At 47.3% G+C, this 21,947-nt stretch overlaps 2 protein-coding genes across 2 annotated transcripts; one reads left to right on the forward strand and one right to left on the reverse strand.

Annotated features, from left to right (window-relative positions):
* Positions 1 to 331: 331 nt before the first annotated feature.
* Positions 332 to 6,213, reverse strand: cbx6a (chromobox homolog 6a). Its single transcript, XM_068702741.1, has 5 exons — positions 5,848 to 6,213; positions 5,157 to 5,200; positions 4,997 to 5,062; positions 4,348 to 4,414; positions 332 to 3,835 (listed from the first exon to the last, which is right to left on the reverse strand). The coding sequence occupies exons 1-5, from the start codon at positions 5,914 to 5,916 to the stop codon at positions 2,630 to 2,632; spliced, it is 1,452 nt and encodes a 483-aa protein (XP_068558842.1). The 5' UTR covers positions 5,917 to 6,213; the 3' UTR covers positions 332 to 2,629.
* A 1,223-nt stretch (positions 6,214 to 7,436) lies between these two features.
* Positions 7,437 to 18,952, forward strand: pla2g6 (phospholipase A2, group VI (cytosolic, calcium-independent)). The gene is made up of 19 exons (XM_068702725.1): positions 7,437 to 7,501; positions 8,128 to 8,222; positions 8,914 to 9,134; positions 9,550 to 9,759; positions 9,831 to 10,011; positions 10,507 to 10,694; positions 11,482 to 11,578; positions 11,663 to 11,845; positions 12,530 to 12,638; positions 13,471 to 13,587; positions 14,755 to 14,845; positions 14,941 to 15,104; positions 15,198 to 15,348; positions 15,870 to 16,006; positions 16,479 to 16,633; positions 16,750 to 16,801; positions 17,281 to 17,396; positions 18,378 to 18,451; positions 18,808 to 18,952. The coding sequence occupies exons 3-19, from the start codon at positions 8,920 to 8,922 to the stop codon at positions 18,950 to 18,952; spliced, it is 2,385 nt and encodes a 794-aa protein (XP_068558826.1). The 5' UTR covers positions 7,437 to 7,501; positions 8,128 to 8,222; positions 8,914 to 8,919.
* Positions 18,953 to 21,947: the final 2,995 nt, after the last annotated feature.

The following is a 21,947-nucleotide window of genomic DNA, read 5'->3' on the forward strand; positions in this document are numbered from 1 at the left end:
AATGTGTTAAAACCTCCTGTTAGCGCCAGTTGAACAGGTAACAAGGTGTTTAAATCGGTTAATATCTTTGTAAAGATTGAGTTAACTTTTACTAGACGACAGTTAACCGGATGTGTTGTTAACAACCTAAGTTAAGGTTTAAATTGACTTAAGTCAAGGTTTGAATTAACTTAAGTTAAAGTTTGAATTAACGTAAGTTAAGGCTTGAATTAACCTAAGTTAAGGTTTAAGTTAACTTAAGGTTATAGTTAACAACATAAGTTAAGATTTAAGTTAACCTAACTTTTCACCCAGAGGCTCCAGAATACGAGAAACAGAACAAAACTTTTTTTTCTCAAAGAGCTTTTAATGAAAAGCTTCGTAAGAAGAAACACAGAAAGTATCGACACAGAATACATAATGTGTACAATAAGGGTTTGGTTAAAACATGCTTCAGAAGATACATTACGTCATCGTCCTCATTACCGTCTACACAATGTACATTATTCATATTACACAACTGCAGTCCTGACACATTAAAAACCTGTCGGAGTCAAACCCATATTGGACTATTAATAAAAACATGGCATTCACATGAACAATATTATGCATATCTTTAAAAAAAAGTATTTAAGTACAGTACAAAGGAGAGAAAAACACATTAAGCTTCTTTATCCACACATTTAAACAAGGATCCTTCTTTTATTCACACAAACCCAGCACTTAAAATACGAACGGAAAAGAATCTTAAACAGTCTAAATAATAAAATCCAGAGCCCCGTTTGGTTGAACTAGAAGCCACAAGTTGAAGCTGTGATAAAGAAAGAAAAGCAGCCTAATAAGAACTCACATCTACCAACTGTAAGAGTCACTTCTATACCACCACGGAGAGATATTAAAGACGAAGAAACATATCCAAAAGACCTCCAGGAACCCACCCGGAGAACACGTCAAACTACAGACTGAAGGTCCTTCATCTGATGGATGTGTTGGGATAAATCCGATGAGAGGATTTCTAATGGCACCAACAACAACTAGAACCATCCAGGACATCAGAGAGCCTTGATGTATCTGAAGTATTCTTTATGTAAAATTATTCTTAAGCATGTAAGAGATCGTAGACCGCCTGTGTTCACCCATCTACAGTCAAACAGACCATAAAGCAGGGGATGCTTTAGGGGCGGGGCTACACGCTGATTGACAGGTCTCTACCAGAGACAAATACGGCGTCTCTACGTCACTCCTCCTCAGTCCAGATGTGGTCACTTCCTGTTCACTGGTTGTGAAAAAATAACAAGATGGCAACGGCGAGATTATTTAATCCATCAGCATGAGAAACAGTGGTGCAACAGATCCAATACTAGTCATTCATATGTTTAATGATGTGTAATAATCTTAGAGCTTGTGTTATGAAGTTAAACATCATAATTCATCTCTAATATCTATTTTATATTAACATGAAAACATCTCCTTCAAACTACTGGATTTATTCAAGTTCATCACCAGAACTACATTTTACAGATTACAAGTGAACACATCACGATAACGTTATAATGTACCTTCAGCCAGTTCTCATGTTCACAGAGCCGAGCCTGAAGGCATCATGATGTAACTGAAGTGAACCTCCGTTGGTTAGCCGTTAGCGGTGCTGCTAACGTTACTAGCGCTCCTCTTGATTAGTTGTTAACAATGAAACCTGATCAGAGACTAGAACCATGTTTTAGTCAGTATGGATCCACCACACCACTGTTAACCAACATTTGTCCTCAGTCTTCACCTGGTTCCTCTTGCTCTCTGGGCTGAAACATGCTACATGCTAAAGACGCTAAACTGACCAGAAACCTGTAAAGGAACTAACCAGGAAGTGAATCTGCTCTGCTCTACATGGACGGTACAGAGACAAACTAATCAAGTCATCTTCTGGGTAGCGAGCTCAAAGCTTCAACACGTTTACTGTTGACTTCAGCTGCATTCAGTCTGATCTGAGATCAGCTGGCAGACCTTCTAGACGGACAGTTTAGAGTCGTGGTGGACGTGACGGATTAAAGAAGGCGTCGGACAGAGCGAGCAGCGGAGAGAAAGACGTCGAGCACAAAGACGTGAAAACTATTGTTTATGTATTTTCTTCTGCAGCTTATAAAGGTTGTGCGTGCATATAAATACTTACTCATACTGTACGTATATATGCGTTCAAGAGGAGAAAAGGCCGTGAAAAAAAACACAACAAGTGATGAACTACATAAAACAGGTTGTTGTTTTCTCGATGCAGTCACGTGCATTTACCTCGCTGTATTGATGCAATATATGAGAGTCCAACTGTGTCAAGTGCAAAAACACATCACCTCATTTATCTTTAACAAGCTGGACCGCCAATGATGCTGGGGGGGGGGGGGGGGGGGGCAGACCACCTGAAGGTCAATAACAGCCTGTGCAAGCGGACAAAATATGGCAATTTAAGGGCGTATTAGCTGCCCGCTTTCAAATGTATACAACTTCATTTTAACGCTCTTTATCCTCCTATTCAACGGCTGAATAACAGACGCTGCACAAACATGGACACACCTTCAAAGGGGCTGAAGTGGCAACACCGGCGGGACATTTACTTCCATCATCAAACGGAGACCGTGGACTTCATGGCGGCCTGGTTCTCCTATGGCTTGGTGGGAGGCGGAGGAGGAGGAGGGGGGGCGGCGTCGGAGGTGGCGGCGTCGGGAGGAGGGGAGGGGGCGTTTTCAGGGCCGAGGGCGGAGGAGGGGGAGGCGGGGGAGGGGAACTCTTTTATGGTGACGGTGACGAGGTTGGTGGTGACATCGGTGACCACCACGTCCTTGCAGCTCGGTGCCATTTCAGGGTGCCAGTTGGGGTCTCCCTCGGCGGGCGCCTTTTGAGGTTCGGAGGGGGCGGAGCTCTGGTCTCCGGGGGCGGGGGCGGAGGCAACGGAGGCAGCGGCAATGGCGGGCGGCTGACGTTTAGCCCCGCGCTGGCGAGGACTTTTCCTGCCTCCCTCTTGGGTCGTCCGACTGTCCTCCTCCTCCTCCTCCTCCTCCTCCTCCTCGGAAGATGATGGCGAGGGGGAAGCAGCAGCTGGCTTGGCGCTCTGGCCCTTCTGGGTCTCTGTGGGAGGTCCACTGGACTTGGGAGCCTCGCCGGAAGGTGAGGACTGAGCAGCAGCTGAGGCGTTGGTCTTTCTTACAGAGCGGGCGGAGCCGGAAGGAGACGGAGGCGAGCGGCACTGGGAGGAGGAAGTGGAGTTGGTGTTCCTGGCCCCGGTGCTGGACACGGGGCCTCCACACTGAAGCCCGAACGGCGTCCCGTACATGGGGAAGCCCAGCATCTTCAGAGGCGGCTGGAAAGGTCTATAGGGAGCGTCTCCTCCCTTCTTCCCGATGATGCGATTGCGAGACGGGATGTTCTGGCGTCCCGTCGTAATATTCCTTCCGCCCCTCCCCGGCTTGTCGATGACCTTCAGGTTGAGGATGATCCGCCCTCTCTTGACCTCCCGGGGTTTGACCCTGCGGTTCAGGATGCGGACGGTCTCGGAGAAGGGCGAGACGTGCAGGCGGGAGGGGAAGCCGGAGAAGGAGGCCGCCGCCGCCGTGGGGTCCGAGCGAGGCAGAGGGCGTCTGGACATCCGGTGGCAGCGGTGAATGTCTTTCTTCAGCTTGTGGGTGGTCGCCAGGGAGTTGAGTTTGGGAGAGGGTGCCACGGTCGAGGAAGAGGAGGACGAAGACGCTAAGTGAGGCGAGGCGGAGGAGGAAGGAGTCGCCGCTCTGCCGGAAGTGGACGAGGAGGAGCGCGACGTAGTCTGGCGGGCGTCTGAGGCTCGGCTGCTGGACCCTCCTTTCGGAGTACGGGTCTGAGGAAGATAATAACGTGACCGGAATGAGAGTTAAATCTTTCCCGGTCCACTACCGACGTCACGTTGTTATTACATTGTTATTACATTGTTATTACATTGTTATTACTCAATCATTGTTCGTTACAACAAGCTATACAGGATCCAAACCTAAGTAGACCCGACTACTCCCAACCCTACAGACATGTGCACTAAAGGAAGTCTGGGACACGGCAGAACCACCTGCCGCCAAGTCACAAACGATCTAGTCAAGCACTTAACGGAGAGAAAACGGCCACATATTTACATATAGTCATACCAAAACAAACAAGTCATGTAATGCCAACATGAACTTGACCAAATACAAATGATGAATTGGCTACAATAACTGGAATACTAGGATTTACTTATTCAATAAAGACATATCTTCGGTGTGGATCTTAGAGTGATGTGAGAGGGTTTTTCCTCCGTTGCCATGGGATACCTCTTGAGATGGAGACGCTACCATCAAACATAAACGTTAAGAACTGTACCTTTCCCGCTATGTTTTTAGGTTTTGGTCCCCGTTTCTTCGGCCCGTGAATTTCTCTTTCCCGCTCCCTGTAAAAAATATTAACAAAGGAAACGACGGTTACAGAAAGAAAGAAAGAAAGAAAGAACAACGCGGTGAGAGCAAGACAGAGAACCAAAGGAGAAGACGGTGGCTTGAAGCCGGGTTCTCCGTGTTCTCGTGAACATTTGGGTTTTAAACATGTAGTGTCTTTAAAGCGGCGACACACATGAAGGACTTCAGCTGAGACGATGCTTAACAGTCAGGAGGACGAATGTAAAGACACCAACAGAAGCAAAACACGATGCATGAAGGAATAAGAGAACGGAGCAAAAGAGAGAAACATTTTAAAGTTAGGAGCCAAAGATCTGAAGCACAGCGGACGATGACGGACTTAACCACTCGAGTCCACATGCATGTACATTATGGTCTGGCTCTACTCGTGGTGGATTAGGAACGGCATTCTGAAAACGTCTCTTTTGGATCTACCGTTATTAATCTGACGATGATCAGCTGTGCTGTTCTTGGAGCAGAGCGGGGCGTCGCTGGGCTCTTTTTAAACCAGAGGTTGTGGTTTTGGACCGTTGTAACGCGACACACAAAGTACATAATAAAAGTACAAATGAACTCACTTTCTCTCAAAGCCCAGGATCAGCCTGTCGTCCAGAATATTCTCCTCCGGCTCCCAAGTGCTGTGCCTAGAACAACATAATGAAGAGCGGAGCAACGTGAGGCAACGAGGAAACAAATAGCTCACGTTCCATTGAAGTCAAAGCCCAGAGAAGCACTTACTTCATGGCCCATCCTTTCCATTTTACCAGGTATTCAAGTCTTGCCTGCAACAAAAACACACATGGAGGATTAATAAAAACAGCTGCTATATGTCGTCGTGATCATAAGCCTAAACATCCTGCCTGTGCTGCAGGAGCCTGGACTACTTCTATAGGTTTGAACTGTGAGGTTCTAGCAGTTGGAGGCCCTGCTGGTTAAACTGGGACCAGGCCCGTCAGATGGTAAACCCACCATGGTTCAGAGGGGTCTGATCCAGTACACTGACGTGATACAAACACTGAGGAGTCCTTCCTCACCTGTGGCTCGTGTAGCAGTAAATACATGCAATCATGACTCTGTTATGGGGACTATATTTCATACCTGCAGCAGAAAATAGCCTTTTTACTGTTGGTGCTACAGGCTGTAAAAACGCAGACTAGCTTTAGCTACATTAGCTAAAGCTAGCTAGCTAAGCTAATAGCCCGGCCCTCATCATCTCATCGGCCCGGCCGCCTTGTTCTTTGTGTGGATGTTTGTTTGTTTTTTATCGCCATGACCGAGCTAGTTAGCTTGTAGCTAGTTAGCTTGTAGCTAGCTCCGGCTAGCGAAGCAAAGGCCTCCATGAAAGACTGGAGCCGTGCCGTGCCGTGCTACGGGAAAATCTAAAGAATGCAGCCGGCTGCGGACGGACGGACGGCGCGTGCAAGCTCACCTTACGGACGCGGCGTTTCAGTATAGCTTCAGCCGCGAAAACACGATCTCCCGTCGAGGAGAGCTCCATCTTTACTTTAACGAGCGGACTCACTCTCTCTCTCTCTCTCTCTCTCCCTCTCTCTCTCTCTCTCTCTCTCTCTCCCTCTCTCTCTCTCTCTCTCTCTCTCTCTCTCTCTCCTCTCTCTCTCTCTGTCTCTCTCTGTGTGTGTCTCTCTCTGTCTCTCTCTCTGTGTGTGTCTCTCTCTCTCTCTCTCTCTCTCTCTCTCTCTCTCGCTCTCTCTGTCTCTCTGTGTGTGTGTGTGTGTGTGTGTCTCTCTCTCTGTCTCTCTCTCTCTACACACACACACACACACACACACACACACACACAGCCTGCTATCTGTCACGTGGCCGGGTCAGCCCCCTTTTGGTCGTCCTGGCAACGATGAAGACTCTCACGAGGATGCAAAAGAACCGCGAAAGAACTCGTCATCTCTTCTCTGATTACGAGCAGCGTCACACCAACCATCGAGTTTACAATATGTATTAATACTTAAATATTATACAATAAATATGTATTAATACTTTGCATATATATAATATTATAGTTTATTTTATTTTTTTTACGGTTTACTTATTTATTGTATACTTCTTGATTACATATTTATTACACTTGTTTAGTTTTTTACTGATGTCTCTCGTTGTTTTGTCCACTTTGCGGCTGTGATGCTGTAAATCATCGCTGTGGGACTAATAAAGGATCATCTTATCTTTACATTATGAATCATTAAACAGCAGACTGAATAGATGAGTTTTTAGTTTCTGTTAAAAAATATCAATGTTTTCAGCTCCTCTCAGAGTCTTTAATCTTTCATTTTCGTAGTTTGTATTTGTAAATTTATTTTACACTTTTAACTGTGTGCTTGTATTTTGATGTTCTTTTCATTTTATATTTGTAATTGTATAATATTTGTATTATTATTATGACGGGAGACACGTTGTGATCCTCGCATTAAACATCCTTAGTATTCATATTCAATTATTACATTATTAAATCTCTTATAAGACTTGTTAAACTCTGTCCGTGGCCATCATTTTAAATAACACTGAGGGCATGAATCACATTTAATTATACTTATTGTATTCATTCAACTAGCTGTCTGTAAAGTGTATTTATTTATCCATTTATGTTAGATTTTTTATTGTGTTCACATTACGATTACTTTAACTAGTGGGATTTTTTTTAGAAAATTTCTCATTAAAATGACTTTAAGGGCTTTTATTTTCATCACATTGACTTCCACAGTCAATGGTCCAGTGTAAAAAAAAATATAACAATATTAATGATTATTATTATTAATAACATAGTTATTATATTTGTATTATTATCATTATATTTTTATTATATTTTTCTCAACCTAACTAAGAGGATTTATGGCGGAAAGGCTGAAGGTAAACTTCTCTCATGTGTGTAAAAGAAAACAAACCCTGAGCATCTCATATATATATTACGCCCCGCCCCTTTCACCTAGCAGTCGTCTCCTCTTCGAGCTCTGATTGGAGCAACTTCGCGCCAATCACGATTAGTAGCAAGTTTGGTTACGCTGTCTCGTGGTTGTTGATGTCGCCATCAGAAGTCAACGAACCGACGCAGAGGAAGAAAAAACCAGCAGGTAAGAACGAGCTCATGCTAACGCGATTAGCTTCTCTTAACCTGCTAGCTATTATACATATTACATCTATGTTATATATATATATGTTAACGTTATAACGGGGACCAGCCCCGGTTTGCACCGTCACTACAGCGATGTGTTACAGGAAACCCGAGAGTTTAATCTTCACGACGGTCACGTTAGCTTTACGTTAGTTTATCACCCCGCTGATCTCACCGTAAAGTAGAGAGATCAGGCGTAAAGATCTGGGACGTGACGGCTGCTGCTGCTGCTCTTGAGAGGTAGCAGCTCCTGTGTTTGAATAATTCATTCATGAATGTTAATAACTTTATTTATTTATAAATATATACATAGCACCTTTTTAAAACAGAGTGTACAAAGTGCTTTGACAGACAAGCAGCAAAAGCAATAACAACAACAACAACAACAACAACAACAACAACAGATAGCTTGATACGGTAAAAATGAACTGAGAAATAAAAAATATTTTTTTTTTAGTAAAATCAACAAATAAAATTAAAACAGAAAAGTGACGACATCACATTAAAGCCAGTCTGAAAAAAAAGTGTTTTTAAGAAGTGATTTTAAGAAAATGATGACTGATTCTGTGAGCCTTCTCTCCTCAGGCAGGTCATTGACAACAACAACAACAACAACAACAACAACCACCACCACCACCACCCTGTGATCAGAGAGCAGAGATCAAACCTTCTTACATCAGGTAGAATCACAGCTTCCTGAGCTCATCCGGTGGCGATGTGAAGCCCTGGAGGATGTGTTTTACATTGGGTTACAGGTTTACAACACACACACACACACACACACACACACACACACACACTAGTGGCAGCGCAGCAATCCGAGTCAGTCAATGTAGCGTTGTGATTTGGTGCGTGACCGTAAAAGACGTGATTTATACATAGAAAATATGAACAAATTACAATTAAATATGATAAACAAGGAACTGATGGAAGTTCGTCCTGTTTCCAGCTCAATAACATGAAAAATGTGCCCAAATTAATAATAAATAAAACAAGTCAAGAGACCCGTGTAAACCTGTAACCATGCATCCTGCAGTGCTTCATCAGAAAGATCAGCAGGACGTCGTTATAACTCATGTCCTGCACATATTCCTCATATTTCATTAAGGCAATAATATGAGCTTTTTTGGGGGGGTTTTCTTCAAAACTCAGCTGAAACTGGCAACGCTGCGTAGAGACTGTATGTTACAGCGGTGGAAGAAGTATTCACGTCTGTATTGAAGTATTGGCAGTACTACAGAGCAGAATTTTTTTTTTTTGGTTTTGAGTAAAAGTCCTTCGTTTAAAACCTACAAAAGTATTAGCATAGAAAGAAGTACAAGTAAAAGTACACATTAGGCAAAACAGCCCATTTCTGCTCTTTGTTCTCAGGCGACGATGCAGTTCCTGGGCCGGCTGCTGGACACCGTGTCCTCGGTGTCGACCCTCTTCACCAACCCGTACCGGGTGAGGGACGTGCCGCTGTCCGACTACGGCGGCGGAGGCAAAGTCCTGCTGAAGGAGGAGGGACGCATGGTCCTGTACAGGAACACCCAGTTCAAGTCGTGGGACTGTCTGCTCATGTGCCCCGAGACGCCGAACGTGACCCTGAGGTCAGTACTGATGTCCCCACGGACGCCTATGAGAAGTGGACGCAGTCGGTGGTGACGTCACTCGCTGGTTTGTGGACCGATGCTTTGAAGTCTTGACTTTGGTGGTTTCGCCGTCGCCATGTTGTTGTTTTTTGCAACCGGTGAACAGGAAGTGACCACATCTGGACTGAGGAGGAGTGACGTAGAGACGCTGTATACGTCTCTGGTAGAGACCTGTCAATCAGCGTGTAGCCCCGCCCCTAAATCATCCCCTGCTTTCTTAAGCTCTCTTAATATCACCGAGTCTGCAGACATTTGTACCGTGGATGTACATGTTACATGTTACATGTTACATGTTACATGTTGCTCATATGCGATGAATACTAAACGTGACTTCAATGAGATGTGACGGTGTAATCTGTGCTCTGTGAACCAGGATGTTCCAGGTGGCGTCGGAGGAGGACGCCATGAACTGGTTCCCCCAATACGCCCTCAAGCTCCGCCCCTTCTACGAGACGCTTCCCCTGAAGGCCGAGACCGCGCAGCCGATCGTCGACTGCATCCGCAGCCACCAGGACTGGAGCTCCGCCCACATCGCCGTGGAGACGGGCCTCAGAGAGTGCCTCAAACATAACTATGTCCAGAGGTAAGACACATCACTAACCGTTTCAGTCCAGGGAGACGTTCGTGTAACACGCCGCGTCTCTCCGTCTCCAGTCAGATCAACGCTCGGGACTCCTCCGGTCAGACGCCGCTGCACCTGGCATGCGAGCGCGGCGACTTGGCGTGCGTGAGGCAGCTGCTGGAGGAAAGCCAGGCTCGCACCGACATCAGAGACCGGCTCGGGGAGACGCCCATGCACTGTGCCGCCAAGCAGGACACGCCGGCCATCATCCAGGTGAGACCACACACTGTACGATGAACAGGAAGTGACCACATCTGGACTGAGGAGGAGAAACGTAGAGACGCCGTATACGTCTCTGGTAGAGACCTGTCAATCACGTGTAGCCCCGCCCCTAAAGCATCCCCTGCTTTATGGTCTCTCTCTCCCTCTGTCTCTGTCTCTCTTTTTCTGTCTCTCTCTCTGTCTCTCTCTCTGTCTCTCTGTCTCTCTCTCTGTCTCCCTCTGTCTCTCTGTCTCTCTGTCTCCCTCTGTCTCTCTCGCTGTCTCTCTCTCTGTCTCTCTCCCTCTGTCTCTCTGTCTCTCTGTCTCTCTCTCTGTCTCTCTCTCTCCCTCTGTCTCTCTGTCTCTGTCTCTCTTTTTCTGTCTCTCTCTCTGTCTCTCTCTCTGTCTCCCTCTGTCTCTCTGTCTCTCTCTCTGTCTCTCTCTCTGTCTCCCTCTGTCTCTCTGTCTCTCTCTGTCTCTCTCTCTGTCTCCCTCTGTCTCTCTCAGGTCATGTGCTCGCGGTTGTGCTCGGGGGTGAACGAGCTGAACAACAACGGTGAGACGCCGCTCCATGTGGCGTGCCGCCTGGGACGCGTGGAGTCCGTCAAAGCTCTGCTGGGGGGCGGGGCCAAGTGTGACGTCATCGGTGGTACCGGCTACGCCATCCACAGCGCCATGAAGTACAGTGAGAAGAGGTGAGGAGGGTTAAACGATGAGCAGGTGTCTCTTGTTAAACCAGTCTCAGTGTAGTCCTGGTCCTCTGTCAGACCTCCATCAGTACAGAGACCATCAGAGAGAAGATGGTCTGTTTCTACAGAGTTATTGTTGATGATGTCATCGGAGCCACCGGGTCGGATTCTGGTGAAACCAGATGAACTCATGCAGGTTCACCAGAACCTCCTTCAACTCAGACTCCAGCAGAGACCTGGTCCACCGTGGACAGACCCAGATCCTCCAGCAGAGACCGGTCCACCGCGGACAGACCCAGATCCTCCAGTAGAGACCGGTCCACCGCGGACAGACCCAGATCCTCCAGCAGAGACCGGTCCACCGCGGACAGACCCAGATCCTCCAGCAGAGACCGGTCCACCGCGGACAGACCCAGATCCTCCAGCAGAGACCGGTCCACCGCGGACAGACCCAGATCCTCCAGTAGAGACCGGTCCACCGCGGACAGACCCAGATCCTCCAGCAGAGACCGGTCCACCGCGGACAGACTGGAGGATGTTCTTCAGTTCATATTCAGGATGGTACATAACAGTTTAATGGGGTGACCGTGGCTAAGTGGAGAGCAGGGCCGCCTCTCAATCAGAGGGTTGGTGGTTTGATCCCCGGCTCCTGCTCCACTAGTCTCATGTCAATGTGTCCTTGAGCAAGAATATAGAATTGTAACTGAATTGTAAGTCGCTTTGGATAAAAGCGTCTGCTAAATGACTGTAATGTAAAATGTAATGTAATGTTTATTGTGTGTTTGACCGTCAGCTGTGTGGAGGAGATCCTCAAAGCAGACCCGGGTCAGCTCCAGGCCGAGGACTCTCTGTACGGAGGAACACCTCTCCACTGGTCCAAAACTGCTGAGGTGAGAAATGTTCCGTCAGAAGTCAACAGACGCTCACTACCAGATGTGCGCCTTCGTGCTCTGACCCTCTCTCCTCTTTGCCAGATGTGTCGCCTGCTGCTGGAACACGGCTGTGCGGTGAACTACCTCAGTAAGACCGGAGAGAGCGCCCTCCACATTCTGACCAGGAGGGGGCGCTTTGAGGCGGCCATGGTGCTGCTGACCCACGGGGCCAACGCCAACCTCAAGGGCCAGGACGGAAACACTGCCCTGCACCTCGCCATGAAGGTGACGTCCTCTGCACCGTGCTGTTACTGACGAGCAAAGCGGTCGACAATACAAACACGACGCACAGTGTTATGGACGGGATGTGTCCACCTCGTCTCGCTTCCTGTGACTTCAGATGTTCTCGTTTGTTTGTTTTCGAATCAAAGGTGCAGGAAGAAAAGAATGTGATGATCCTAAAAGGTTTAATGCTCTCTAAGTTCTTCTGTGAATCGGCTGTGAAAATAGTTTCCTCGATGTGTTGTTGTTGTAATACTCATGTTGGCCACACGAGGCTGAAGTGCACCCCTCCCTCAAAGCTTCATGTGTTCTTCCAGGTGAGTTTGAAATGACAAAATGTCCTAACATACAATGTGCCGTGTGGTTAGAACATCTTGTAGCTCTAGCTCAGCCTCGTGTGGCCAACATGAGTACTACAACAACAAACAATGTGACCCTGACCAAGAGGACGACACCCTAAACCTCTGTGGATCGGACTTAGAACACGGATCTCGTTGGTTACGTATCGTGACTCCAGATTCTATGAGTGTAGGCTCCGCCCCCTAAGAGCAATCGCTTCAAAAATTACATTTTTTGAGTATACTGAATGCCACAGATTTGTCTTAAGTTGTGTTTTTCCTTTTTATTGTTGTTTTGCTGTAGAAACATATATATTTATTTATGTATTTATGTCCGTCTGTTCTTCAGATGGACCACATGGAGTTGATCAAAGCTCTGATTGTGTTCGGGGCCGACGTGGAGATCCACAACGACCTGGGAGAGACACCTGGACTCATCGCTGCTCGCACCAGCAAAGGTGAGAGAGAGAGAGAGAGAGAGAGAGACAGACAGACAGACAGACAGACAGACAGACAGACAGAGAGTTTAAACTAACAGGCCCGTTTGAACTTTATTACATTTGTTCCATTGTTTAAGCTGTTTGTTCACACGGGGAGTTGTATTGTATTCTATTGTATTCTATTGTATTAAACGGCTCTATTTTCACCCAATTCAGCATCGCTTCTGACCGACAACAAGCAGTCAAAACCAGCTGTTGTATTCTAGAAATAAGCCCCTCCTTCTGTTCGGCACGGCCCGTCAGATCAAAGTTTCTGTAACCGACCGGTGAAGAGTAAAGCCAGAACTCTGTGGTGGAAGCAGCACGTCAGAAGCTTTTACTTCTTACAAAGCTATGGGATAAAACCAGCTCTGTGCTCCTGTGTTCACCTTCTACACCAGAGGGACATTTCAGTGTTCAGAGAAGCGCTCAGTCCACAATCACAGAGGGAGAAGTTACTGCTGCTATTTGCGTTGTATGAGATTCTATTAAGATGCAAATGTGTGTTTTATGCATAAAATCAGCGTTTAATGGCGGCGTTGTTCAGAAGCGTCTCTCTTCACACATGAACTCTGCAGAGCGACTCAGCAGCAGCATGTCGGTGTGATGTTCACCTCCATGTTTTAAATCACTGACTGTTCTAATCAGATGTTCACTTATTGCTGCTACAAGGAGAATGTTTTTGTCCTGACATGCATGAAGATGAATAACAGCTGCCTCATGTTCTCTCTGCTGTGTGTGTGTGTGTGTGTGTGTGTGTGTGTGTGTGTGTGTGTGTGTGTGTGTGTGTGTGTGTGTGTTAACATGAAAGGTCCTAATAGAAAGATACTGCTCGACATGCTGTGTAGTGTAGGGGTCCAGCGGTGCCTCCCCCCCTCCCCCGGCAGTCCTCCCCCCTTCTCCAACAAGGCCAAGCCTGCAGGCATAGGTAACAGCACCCCCCCCCCCCCCCCTCCAGGTGTTCTTCAACTCCTCCTCATTCCTTTTCTGACATTCATCAAGCTTCTCTTCAGTTGTCTGGCGGTTCGTCTTTTAGACTTCACTGTATTGTTCATATCTGAGGGTTTGTCAGCTCATGGAGGGTTAAAATGTGTCCACGAACTGTCTGTGGGACGTGGAGGTAGTCGTCATGGTGACGTCTCTCGTTGGTTTTCAAGCCTCAAGTTGAGCGTTTTGTCCGTCGCCATCTTGTTTTTCTTTGCAACCAGTGAACAGGAAGTGACCACATCTGGACTGAGGAGGAGTGACGTAGAGACGCCGTCAATCACTGTGTAGCCCCGCCCCCTAAAGCATCCCCTGCTTTATGGTCTGTTTGACTCTAAATGGAGCATAATGTACTAAATGAACATCATGCTGTATTGAAGAAGACTGTAAACTAGAGATTGAGACCATAAACTCATGTTTACAATGTTTACTGAGGGAATAAATCAAGAGAGAAGTAGAGTCATTTTAGACTAGACTTCTATACAACCAGAGGAGTCGCCCCCTGGTGGACACTAGAGAGAACGCAGCTTTAGGACTTGACGGATGGACTTCTGATAACCTGTTTGCACCGTGTCCTCTCTCTCCGTATCTTCCTGTACGATGCATGCTGGCGGTCTGACTCCTGTAAGATAATAAAATCACTTCTCGAGGTCAGAGGTGATGATTTCTGCATCAGTGTACACTCTGTTTTTAGGAGAACCCTACTTGTTCTGCCTTTAAAGTCACAGTGTTGAAGGTCTCTGTTTGTGTCTCCGTGGCGATAAGCTGTAATTCCAGGTGTTTGTTTAGATCTCGCTCACCAGATGTAGTTCGGTACAAACCCACGGTCAGCCGGGGCGTTCCTGATTTAAGTGAACATTTTTGAGACTGGTGATTTCAGTTCTCTGGGGGACATTTGCTTTGAGTTTTCGGTGAAACCTGAGCTGCAAGGTGTGATGTTAATGTGATGCATGGCGCGTTCCTCTGCTCCCACCTTTATGAGGCGCATGCTGAAGCTGTGCTGCTCGTTACTGATGCTTGTAGCCCAGCGACTCCTTTTCCCTCCTGAATGCACACATTCTGATGCCGCGCGTTGGCCCCCATATCATTGGCTGTTGTGATTGGCCGACAGGGCTTCAGGACGTCCTGTATGCGGGCGCTGCAGTCAGCGCAATGAGCAGAGGCACATCTGAGCTGGACGGCGCCAAGATGGGGAACAGGAAGTGAGTCACTGTGCCGTTTGTACTGATGAATACCTTCACCTGTACGACTCTCAGCGTACACCGTGAAACCCGCGCTGTGCTCCTCTCCTCTGCAGGATGGACAGACTGCTGTGTCTGGACGGTGGAGGTATTAAAGGCCTGGTGCTGATCCAGATGCTGATCGCTCTGGAGCGAGAGGCCGGTCGGCCCGTCAGGGAGCTCTTCGACTGGGTGGCTGGAACCAGCACCGGGGGCATCCTGGCCCTCGCTATCGTCCACGGTGTGTGTGTGTGTGTGTGTGTGTGTGTGTGTGTGTGTGTGTGTGTGTGTGTGTGTGAGAGAACATGATGGTGATGTGTTCTGCTCTGTGTAGGTAAGTCCATGGAGTACCTGCTCTGCCTGTACTTCAGGATGAAGGAGCAGGTGTTCAAGGGGTCCCGACCTTATGAGTCGGCGCCGCTGGAGGACTTCCTGAAGAAAGAGTTTGGAGAGAACACCAAGATGACAGATGTCCGTTACCCCAGGTAGGTAACTGTTCATGTTGAATGTGTCCACTGGGCAGAAACACTAACGATACCATCTCTAGCTGATAGTGTGAGCCAGCACTGTTACCACACGAAATATTAATATCTGGACTGAGGAGGAGTGACGTAGAGACGCTGAGTAGCCCCGCCCCTAAATCACCCCCTGCTTTATGGTCTGTTTGACTCTAAATGGAGCATAATGTACTAAATGAACATCATGCTGTATTGAAGAAGACTGTAAACTAGAGATTGAGACCATAAACTCATGTTTACAATGTTTACTGAGGGAATAAATCAAGAGAGAAGTAGAGTCATTTTAGACTAGACTTCTATACCACCAGAGGAGTCGCCCCCTGCTGGACACTAGAGAGAATGCAGCTTTAACACGTGAAACTCTCTCTGTCTCTCTCTGTGTCTCTCTCTCTGTCTCTCTGTCTCTCTCTCTCTCTGTCTCTGTCTGTCTCTCTCTCTCTCTCTCTCTCTCTCTCTCTCTCTCTCTCTCTCTCTCTCATGTGTTTCAGGGTGATGGTGACCAGTGTTCTAGCAGACAGACATCCAGGCGAGCTGCACATCTTCAGGAACTATGACCCTCCCTCCGTCCACAGAGAGCCTCCATACGCCACCACCTCCACCTTCAAGCCCCTCACCATCCCACAAGGTACCTCCACCCGTCCAGCCTCTCTGTGTTTGGCTCACTGGTGCTCACCGGGGTGCCGTTGACTCCCGGCTGATCTGAAAAGAGTAATTTGCGAGTGACCGGGTGAACGGGTCCAGCTTGTGGCGTGTTGTTTGAGCGTCGGCCATGTTGTTGTTTGCAGGATGGGAGGATGAGGATGTGTTGGTAGTAGGATACACAGAGGAGCCGACCGCAAAGCGTAGGAAGGTGACTGATGAAGGTGTGTGTCTGTGTGAGAGAGAACGCAGAGCACAGCCAGGCTAGCTGTTTGAGGTCTTTATGCTAAGCTAAGCTAGCCTGCTGCTGCTGGAGCAGACTGGTATCCATCTTCCTCTTCTCAGCCAGAATTTGAATAATTCTACTTCATGTCAACCTTTCCTTTACTTGTGATTCCAAATCCACGCTAAGGTGCTTCATCTCTTGACTCATGGATGTTTTTAAATCTTTACACCAGAACAACTTGTGTGGCGAGCCGCCCGCTCCAGCGGCGCCGCCCCCACTTACTTCCGACCAATGGGCCGCTTTCTGGACGGAGGGCTGCTGGCCAACAACCCGACGTTGGACGCCATGTCAGAGATCCATCAGTATAATAAAGCTTTGAGAGCAGAGGTAGGCAACATGACCTTCTCTTAAGTTCACGTCCAATCACTCACGTACCCGTGTGGGTATTTAAAGATCAACAAATGATCTGTTTCCTCCTTTGTGTTAACCCTCCTCCCTCTCAGGGCCATGGGACCCAGATCAAGAAGCTGGGTATAGTGGTCTCTCTGGGTACAGGTAAGACACTTGACTTCCTATTGACGGAGAAAGTTCTGTGCCTACATGTACCAGGATGCATTGCATGCTCACTCGTCTCTTTTAGCCCCGCCTCCATCCCTTATTAACAGAAGAAGTTGTTCGTGCTGTTAGTGCATTTTACAACGTTAAGGACTTAAATAAGAGCGATTCAAGTGTTCACACTGGAAGTTGATTTACCTCAGAATGAATTGTCCTCTGAGTTGCAGATGTCTTTTTGGGCCTCGTGCATAGACTGCATATAAGAAGTGGACGTAGTCATAACGTCCAGCCTCGAGTTCAGACGTGAGACACAAAGTGGATCGTTTTCTTAAAGCAAACAAACGGTTTTCCACCGTGACCTATGGCCCAGAGTCCTGACGTTTTTGAAGACAGGAGGCAGCATTTATGAATGTCAAACGCAGGACGAGTTCCACACCGTCAATAACTAGCCATCTCTGAACAAACACACTTGTCTCCAGGTAAGCCTCCTCAGGTGGTGGTGAGCTCCGTGGATGTTTTCCGACCCTCCAACCCTCTGGAGCTGGCCAAGAGCTTCGTCGGAGCCAAGGAGCTGGGCAAGATGCTGGTGGACTGTGTGAGTACACCCGCAGACGTGTAGGAGTTCAGCACCTGGTTCCAGCCGTTTCTGATCAGAGCACTTTGCTCCTTGGTTAAATCAAAGAGACTCAGCGGACAATTCTAGAGCTGAAACTATCGACGCTTCAGAGGAGAGACTGGAGGAAACCACGAAACACCTCTAAACCATTGTAGAAATGCTGCTAATAGTTTAGCTTAGCCTTCAGCTAACCTCCTCAGCCGTCACAGCGTCTATTAGAGAGAGATGTGGCTCACTGCTGGGCTCATCCTCTACCAGTGTAGCATGACAGCACTGGAAACAGCTCACCAGTGTCTGAACAACGCTATCACTAATCTGTTGGTATCGGTGTGCTTCCTACACTCTGACAACAGTGTGTAGTTGAAGCATGAAGTTGTTAAACTTTAAACCATTAAGCTAGCTAACTAGCCAGCTGTGCTGATGGACAAACTAGCTAGCTAACAAGCCAACAGAACTTGCTAGTCAGCGTTAACGAACGTGTTCCGACAGTTATTCTACCTCCTGCTAAGCTCCGCCCACTTGTTCTGGAGCCTCTTTCTTATATTCTGGACATAATACCCAATAATAATGATCTCTCTCTCTCTGTCTCTGTCTCTCTCTGTCTCTCTGTCTGTCTCTCTCACTCTGTCTCTCTCTCTCTGTCTCTCTCTCTCTCTCTCTCTCTCTCTCTGTCTGTCTCTCTGTCTCTCTCTCTCTCTGTCTCTCTCTCTCTCTGTCTCTCTCTCTCTCTGTCTCTCTGTCTCTGTCTCTCTCTGTCTCTCTCTCTCTCTCTCTCTCTCTCTGTCTGTCTCTCTGTCTCTCTCGCTCTCTGTCTCTCTGTCTCTGTCTCTCTCTCTCTGTCTCTCTCTCTCTGTCTCTCTCTGTCTCTCTCTCTCTGTCTCTCTCTCTGTCTCTCTCTCTTTGTCTCTCTCTGTCTCTGTCTCTCTCTCTCTGTCTCTCTCTGTCTCTCTGATTGGACAGTGTACAGACTCTGATGGCTGTGCGGTGGACAGAGCTGGCGCTTGGTGTGAAATGATCGACACCGTCTACCACAGGTCAGCTGACGGTGAACCTGCTGACCTTCAGTTCTCTTTCTCTGCAGTCCATCTTCATCACTCCATGTCCTCTTTGGCCCACTTCTCTTCATCTCTCTTCTTCTTCTGCTGCTGTTTTAAACCATCAGTCTGTCCTAAATGCTGCAGAGTTTAAAGTCACAGATTAGACGGATATAAAGAGCAACCAATCAGGTGCTGTGGCTGCTCTCACAACCACACGGCCTCGTCAAAGAAGTGTTAACAGTCACATCAAGTCCACTCAGTTAATGAAGCATAGAGCCATGCATAACCTGCAGGACTCCATGTGTTTCCTCTGTTATTAGTGATTGTCTCCTTGTTCATGGTCTTCTGTGCAGACTGAGTCCCCAGCTGTCTCAGGAGGTGATGCTGGATGAGGTGAGTGACGCCGTCCTGGTGGACATGCTGTGGGAAACCCAGATGTACCTGTACGAGAAGAGGGAAACCCTCCAGTTCTTGGCAAAGGTGCTGCTGGACAAATGAAAGCACGGGAGACACGAGGAGGAGAGGCTGCGAAGCCCGGGACCAAGGAGAGCAGATGGAGTCTGTGTTGGTGTGCTCTTTCTTTCAAACTGCTAGAGACCACTTAATGTCCGTACGCAGTAACCTGTGTGTGAATCTACACACACGGGTAGGACTGACTTAACGAGAGGCTAGTGACGTAGCGTCACGGACCTCATCACTGACCTCATCACTGACATGCTTCTTTAAGTTTACCGTTTGTCTACGAACCAGTGAAGAAGAGTGAGCCGTTCTACCATCTTTGATGTGTGACTACAGGAGGACTGAACCCTCCTCTTCTCTTTAGTGTTGAGTATCAGATAGTCAGAGACACAACCCCATCACAAAGACACGCTGAATGATCACTGACAAACACGAAAGACCTACAAACAGCCCAAAACGACGACTAAGAGACGCACAACCGCCACATGAAAACGTAGAACATGACAGATAGATGCAAGACGACTACAAAGACTCTAAACGACCACAAAGAGACACGACATGACCACAAAGAGACACGACACGACCATGAAGAGACACGACACAACCACGAAGAGACACGACACGACCACAAAGAGACACGACACGACCACGAAGAGACACAAAACGACCACGAAGAGACACGACACGACCACGAAGAGACACGACACGACCACGAAGAGACACAAAACGACCACGAAGAGACACGACATGACCACGAAGAGACACGACACGACTACGAAGAGACACAACACGACCACGAAGAGACACAAAACGACCACGAAGAGACACGACATGACCACGAAGAGACACGACACAACCACGAAGAGACACGACACGACCACGAAGAGACACGACACGACCACGAAGAGACACGACACGACCACGAAGAGACACGACACGACCACGAAGAGACACGACATGACCACGAAGAGACACAAAACGACCACGAAGAGACACGACACGACCATGAAGAGACACGACACGACCACGAAGAGACACAACACGACCATGAAGAGACACGACATGACCACGAAGAGACACGACACGACCATGAAGAGACACAACACGACCACGAAGAGACACAAAACGACCATGAAGAGACACGACACGACCACGAAGAGACACGACACGACCACGAAGAGACACGACATGACCACGAAGAGACACAAAACGACCATGAAGAGACACGACATGACCACGAAGAGACACAAAACGACCATGAAGAGACACGACACGACCACGAAGAGACACGACATGACCACGAAGAGACACAAAACGACCACGAAGAGACACGACATGACCACGAAGAGACACGACATGACCACGAAGAGACACGACACGACCATGAAGAGACACAACACGACCACGAAGAGACACAAAACGACCATGAAGAGACACAAAACGACCACGAAGAGACACAAAATGACCACAAATAGGTGCAAAAAAATCACAGAGATGCAAAACTCCCACAAGGAGATGCAAAACGGAAACAAAAAGACACAAAACAACCACATAGAAACGTAGAACATAGAAAGATCGATGCAGAACGACAACGAATTAATGAAAATTGACACAAAACCACATAATCCTACACTTAAATGAACGCATGGAAACATAAAATATCTAAAAACAGATGCAGAACGACCACAAAGAGTCACAAAATGACTAAAAACAGAAGCAACACTATCACAAGGAGATGCAAAATGACCGTTGTCTCCTAATCCGTCCACGATCAGAGTGATAAAACTCCTCCTCTTGTTCCTCATCAGAGGGACCCTGCAGTACTTGTACATCATCTAGAGTATTCTGTAGCATCAGGTCACGTGATCAGAGGGACCCTGCAGTACTTGTACATCATCTAGAGTATTCTGTAGCATCAGGTCACGTGATCAGAGGGACCCTGCAGTACTCGTACATTCAGGCCTTTACTCTAGAAGTCTACTTGCTGTAGACTCTCTGTCCACTGAGTCTTTGATTTAACGTCTTCTGTCACGACTGGACTGGATTTTACTTGAAGGACAAAGACTTGCTGCTACTTGCACAATGTGAACTAGAAGTTGTTTCCATTGATTTTTGTATTTGGATTAATCACTGAAGTGTCGTGTGGTAATAAAATATGTTAATATGGACTCGTGTGTTGTGTTGTTTGTAGCAGTCACACTCTTAACTTGAAGTATTTCTCCATATTTGATGGATGAGTTAGTGAAGCCATTAATCGAAGCTCATCATCTTATTTGTTGTTCATATGTGGGTCATTCCTACTATTTCAGCCAGCTTTACTTCTATAAATATGTTTTCATTGTCCATGGTTTTTATATTTCATCCTGAAGAGGGCTTGTTAAATTATCAGAAGGATATATTGGTCCAGCTCAGGATGTGGTCCAACACATGCTGGAAACACTATTCATCCAGGCCTCTTAACACCCCCCTGTTACTGTGCTCAAGAGTAAGAGGGGGACGTTGTATGCTAAATTATTATTATTATTATTATTGTTATTATTGTTATTACTACTCATGAGATGAAAAACAAGCTAGCACTTAGTGACGACAGAGGAAGACTTTTAGCACACTTAGTCACCTTATCTTCAAAGTGACCAAAAACGGTTGATATACCGTATTCTATAGTGAGGACTCAAATGGCACCAAATGCTAGAAATGACCCATTTGTCTGTTTTTTATTCATCCTAAAATTGAACCACCTCTCCATCTCACGCTCTATTTCACCCTCACTAGTGAACAAAACCCTGTGATACTTGAATACATGTCGTTTCCTTGTGTAGTTTTTTACCGATGCTTCTTGTCCTCTTTGCTGCTGAATGAAGTCAATGTCTCCGCTGAGGGACAAATACAAGATGAGCTCATCTAAAACCACCTGCTGGTGCAGTTCCGGGATCGGTCCGCTAGAGGGAGCCCGTTAGCCACACCGGGTCCTCCTCAGAGCCGGAGAAGCGCAACACGGAGGCGGACAGACCGCAGTCAGTGCGCCTGTACTCTG

Source organism: Cebidichthys violaceus, unplaced genomic scaffold (genome assembly GCF_023349555.1).
Source record: "Cebidichthys violaceus isolate CVI_PGR_0920_01 unplaced genomic scaffold, fCebVio1.0.p SCAF_88, whole genome shotgun sequence".
NCBI lineage: Eukaryota > Metazoa > Chordata > Actinopteri > Perciformes > Stichaeidae > Cebidichthys > Cebidichthys violaceus.

What these genes read in the sequence shown, in the direction of transcription:
- cbx6a (XM_068702741.1), bottom strand. Translation starts at nt 5,916, where the DNA reads ATGGAGCTCTCCTCGACGGGAGATCGTGTTTTCGCGGCTGAAGCTATA. An exon ending in ATCCTGGGCTTTGAGAGAAA is followed by an intron (nt 4,415 to 4,996) that starts GTGAGTTCATTT and finishes TATTTTTTACAG; the next exon opens with GGAGCGGGAAAGAGAAATTC. An exon ending in CTAAAAACATAGCGGGAAAG is followed by an intron (nt 3,836 to 4,347) that starts GTACAGTTCTTA and finishes TATCTTCCTCAG; the next exon opens with ACCCGTACTCCGAAAGGAGG.
- pla2g6 (XM_068702725.1), top strand. Translation starts at nt 8,920, where the DNA reads ATGCAGTTCCTGGGCCGGCTGCTGGACACCGTGTCCTCGGTGTCGACC. An exon ending in AAACATAACTATGTCCAGAG is followed by an intron (nt 9,760 to 9,830) that starts GTAAGACACATC and finishes CTCCGTCTCCAG; the next exon opens with TCAGATCAACGCTCGGGACT. An exon ending in GGCCCTCGCTATCGTCCACG is followed by an intron (nt 15,105 to 15,197) that starts GTGTGTGTGTGT and finishes TGCTCTGTGTAG; the next exon opens with GTAAGTCCATGGAGTACCTG.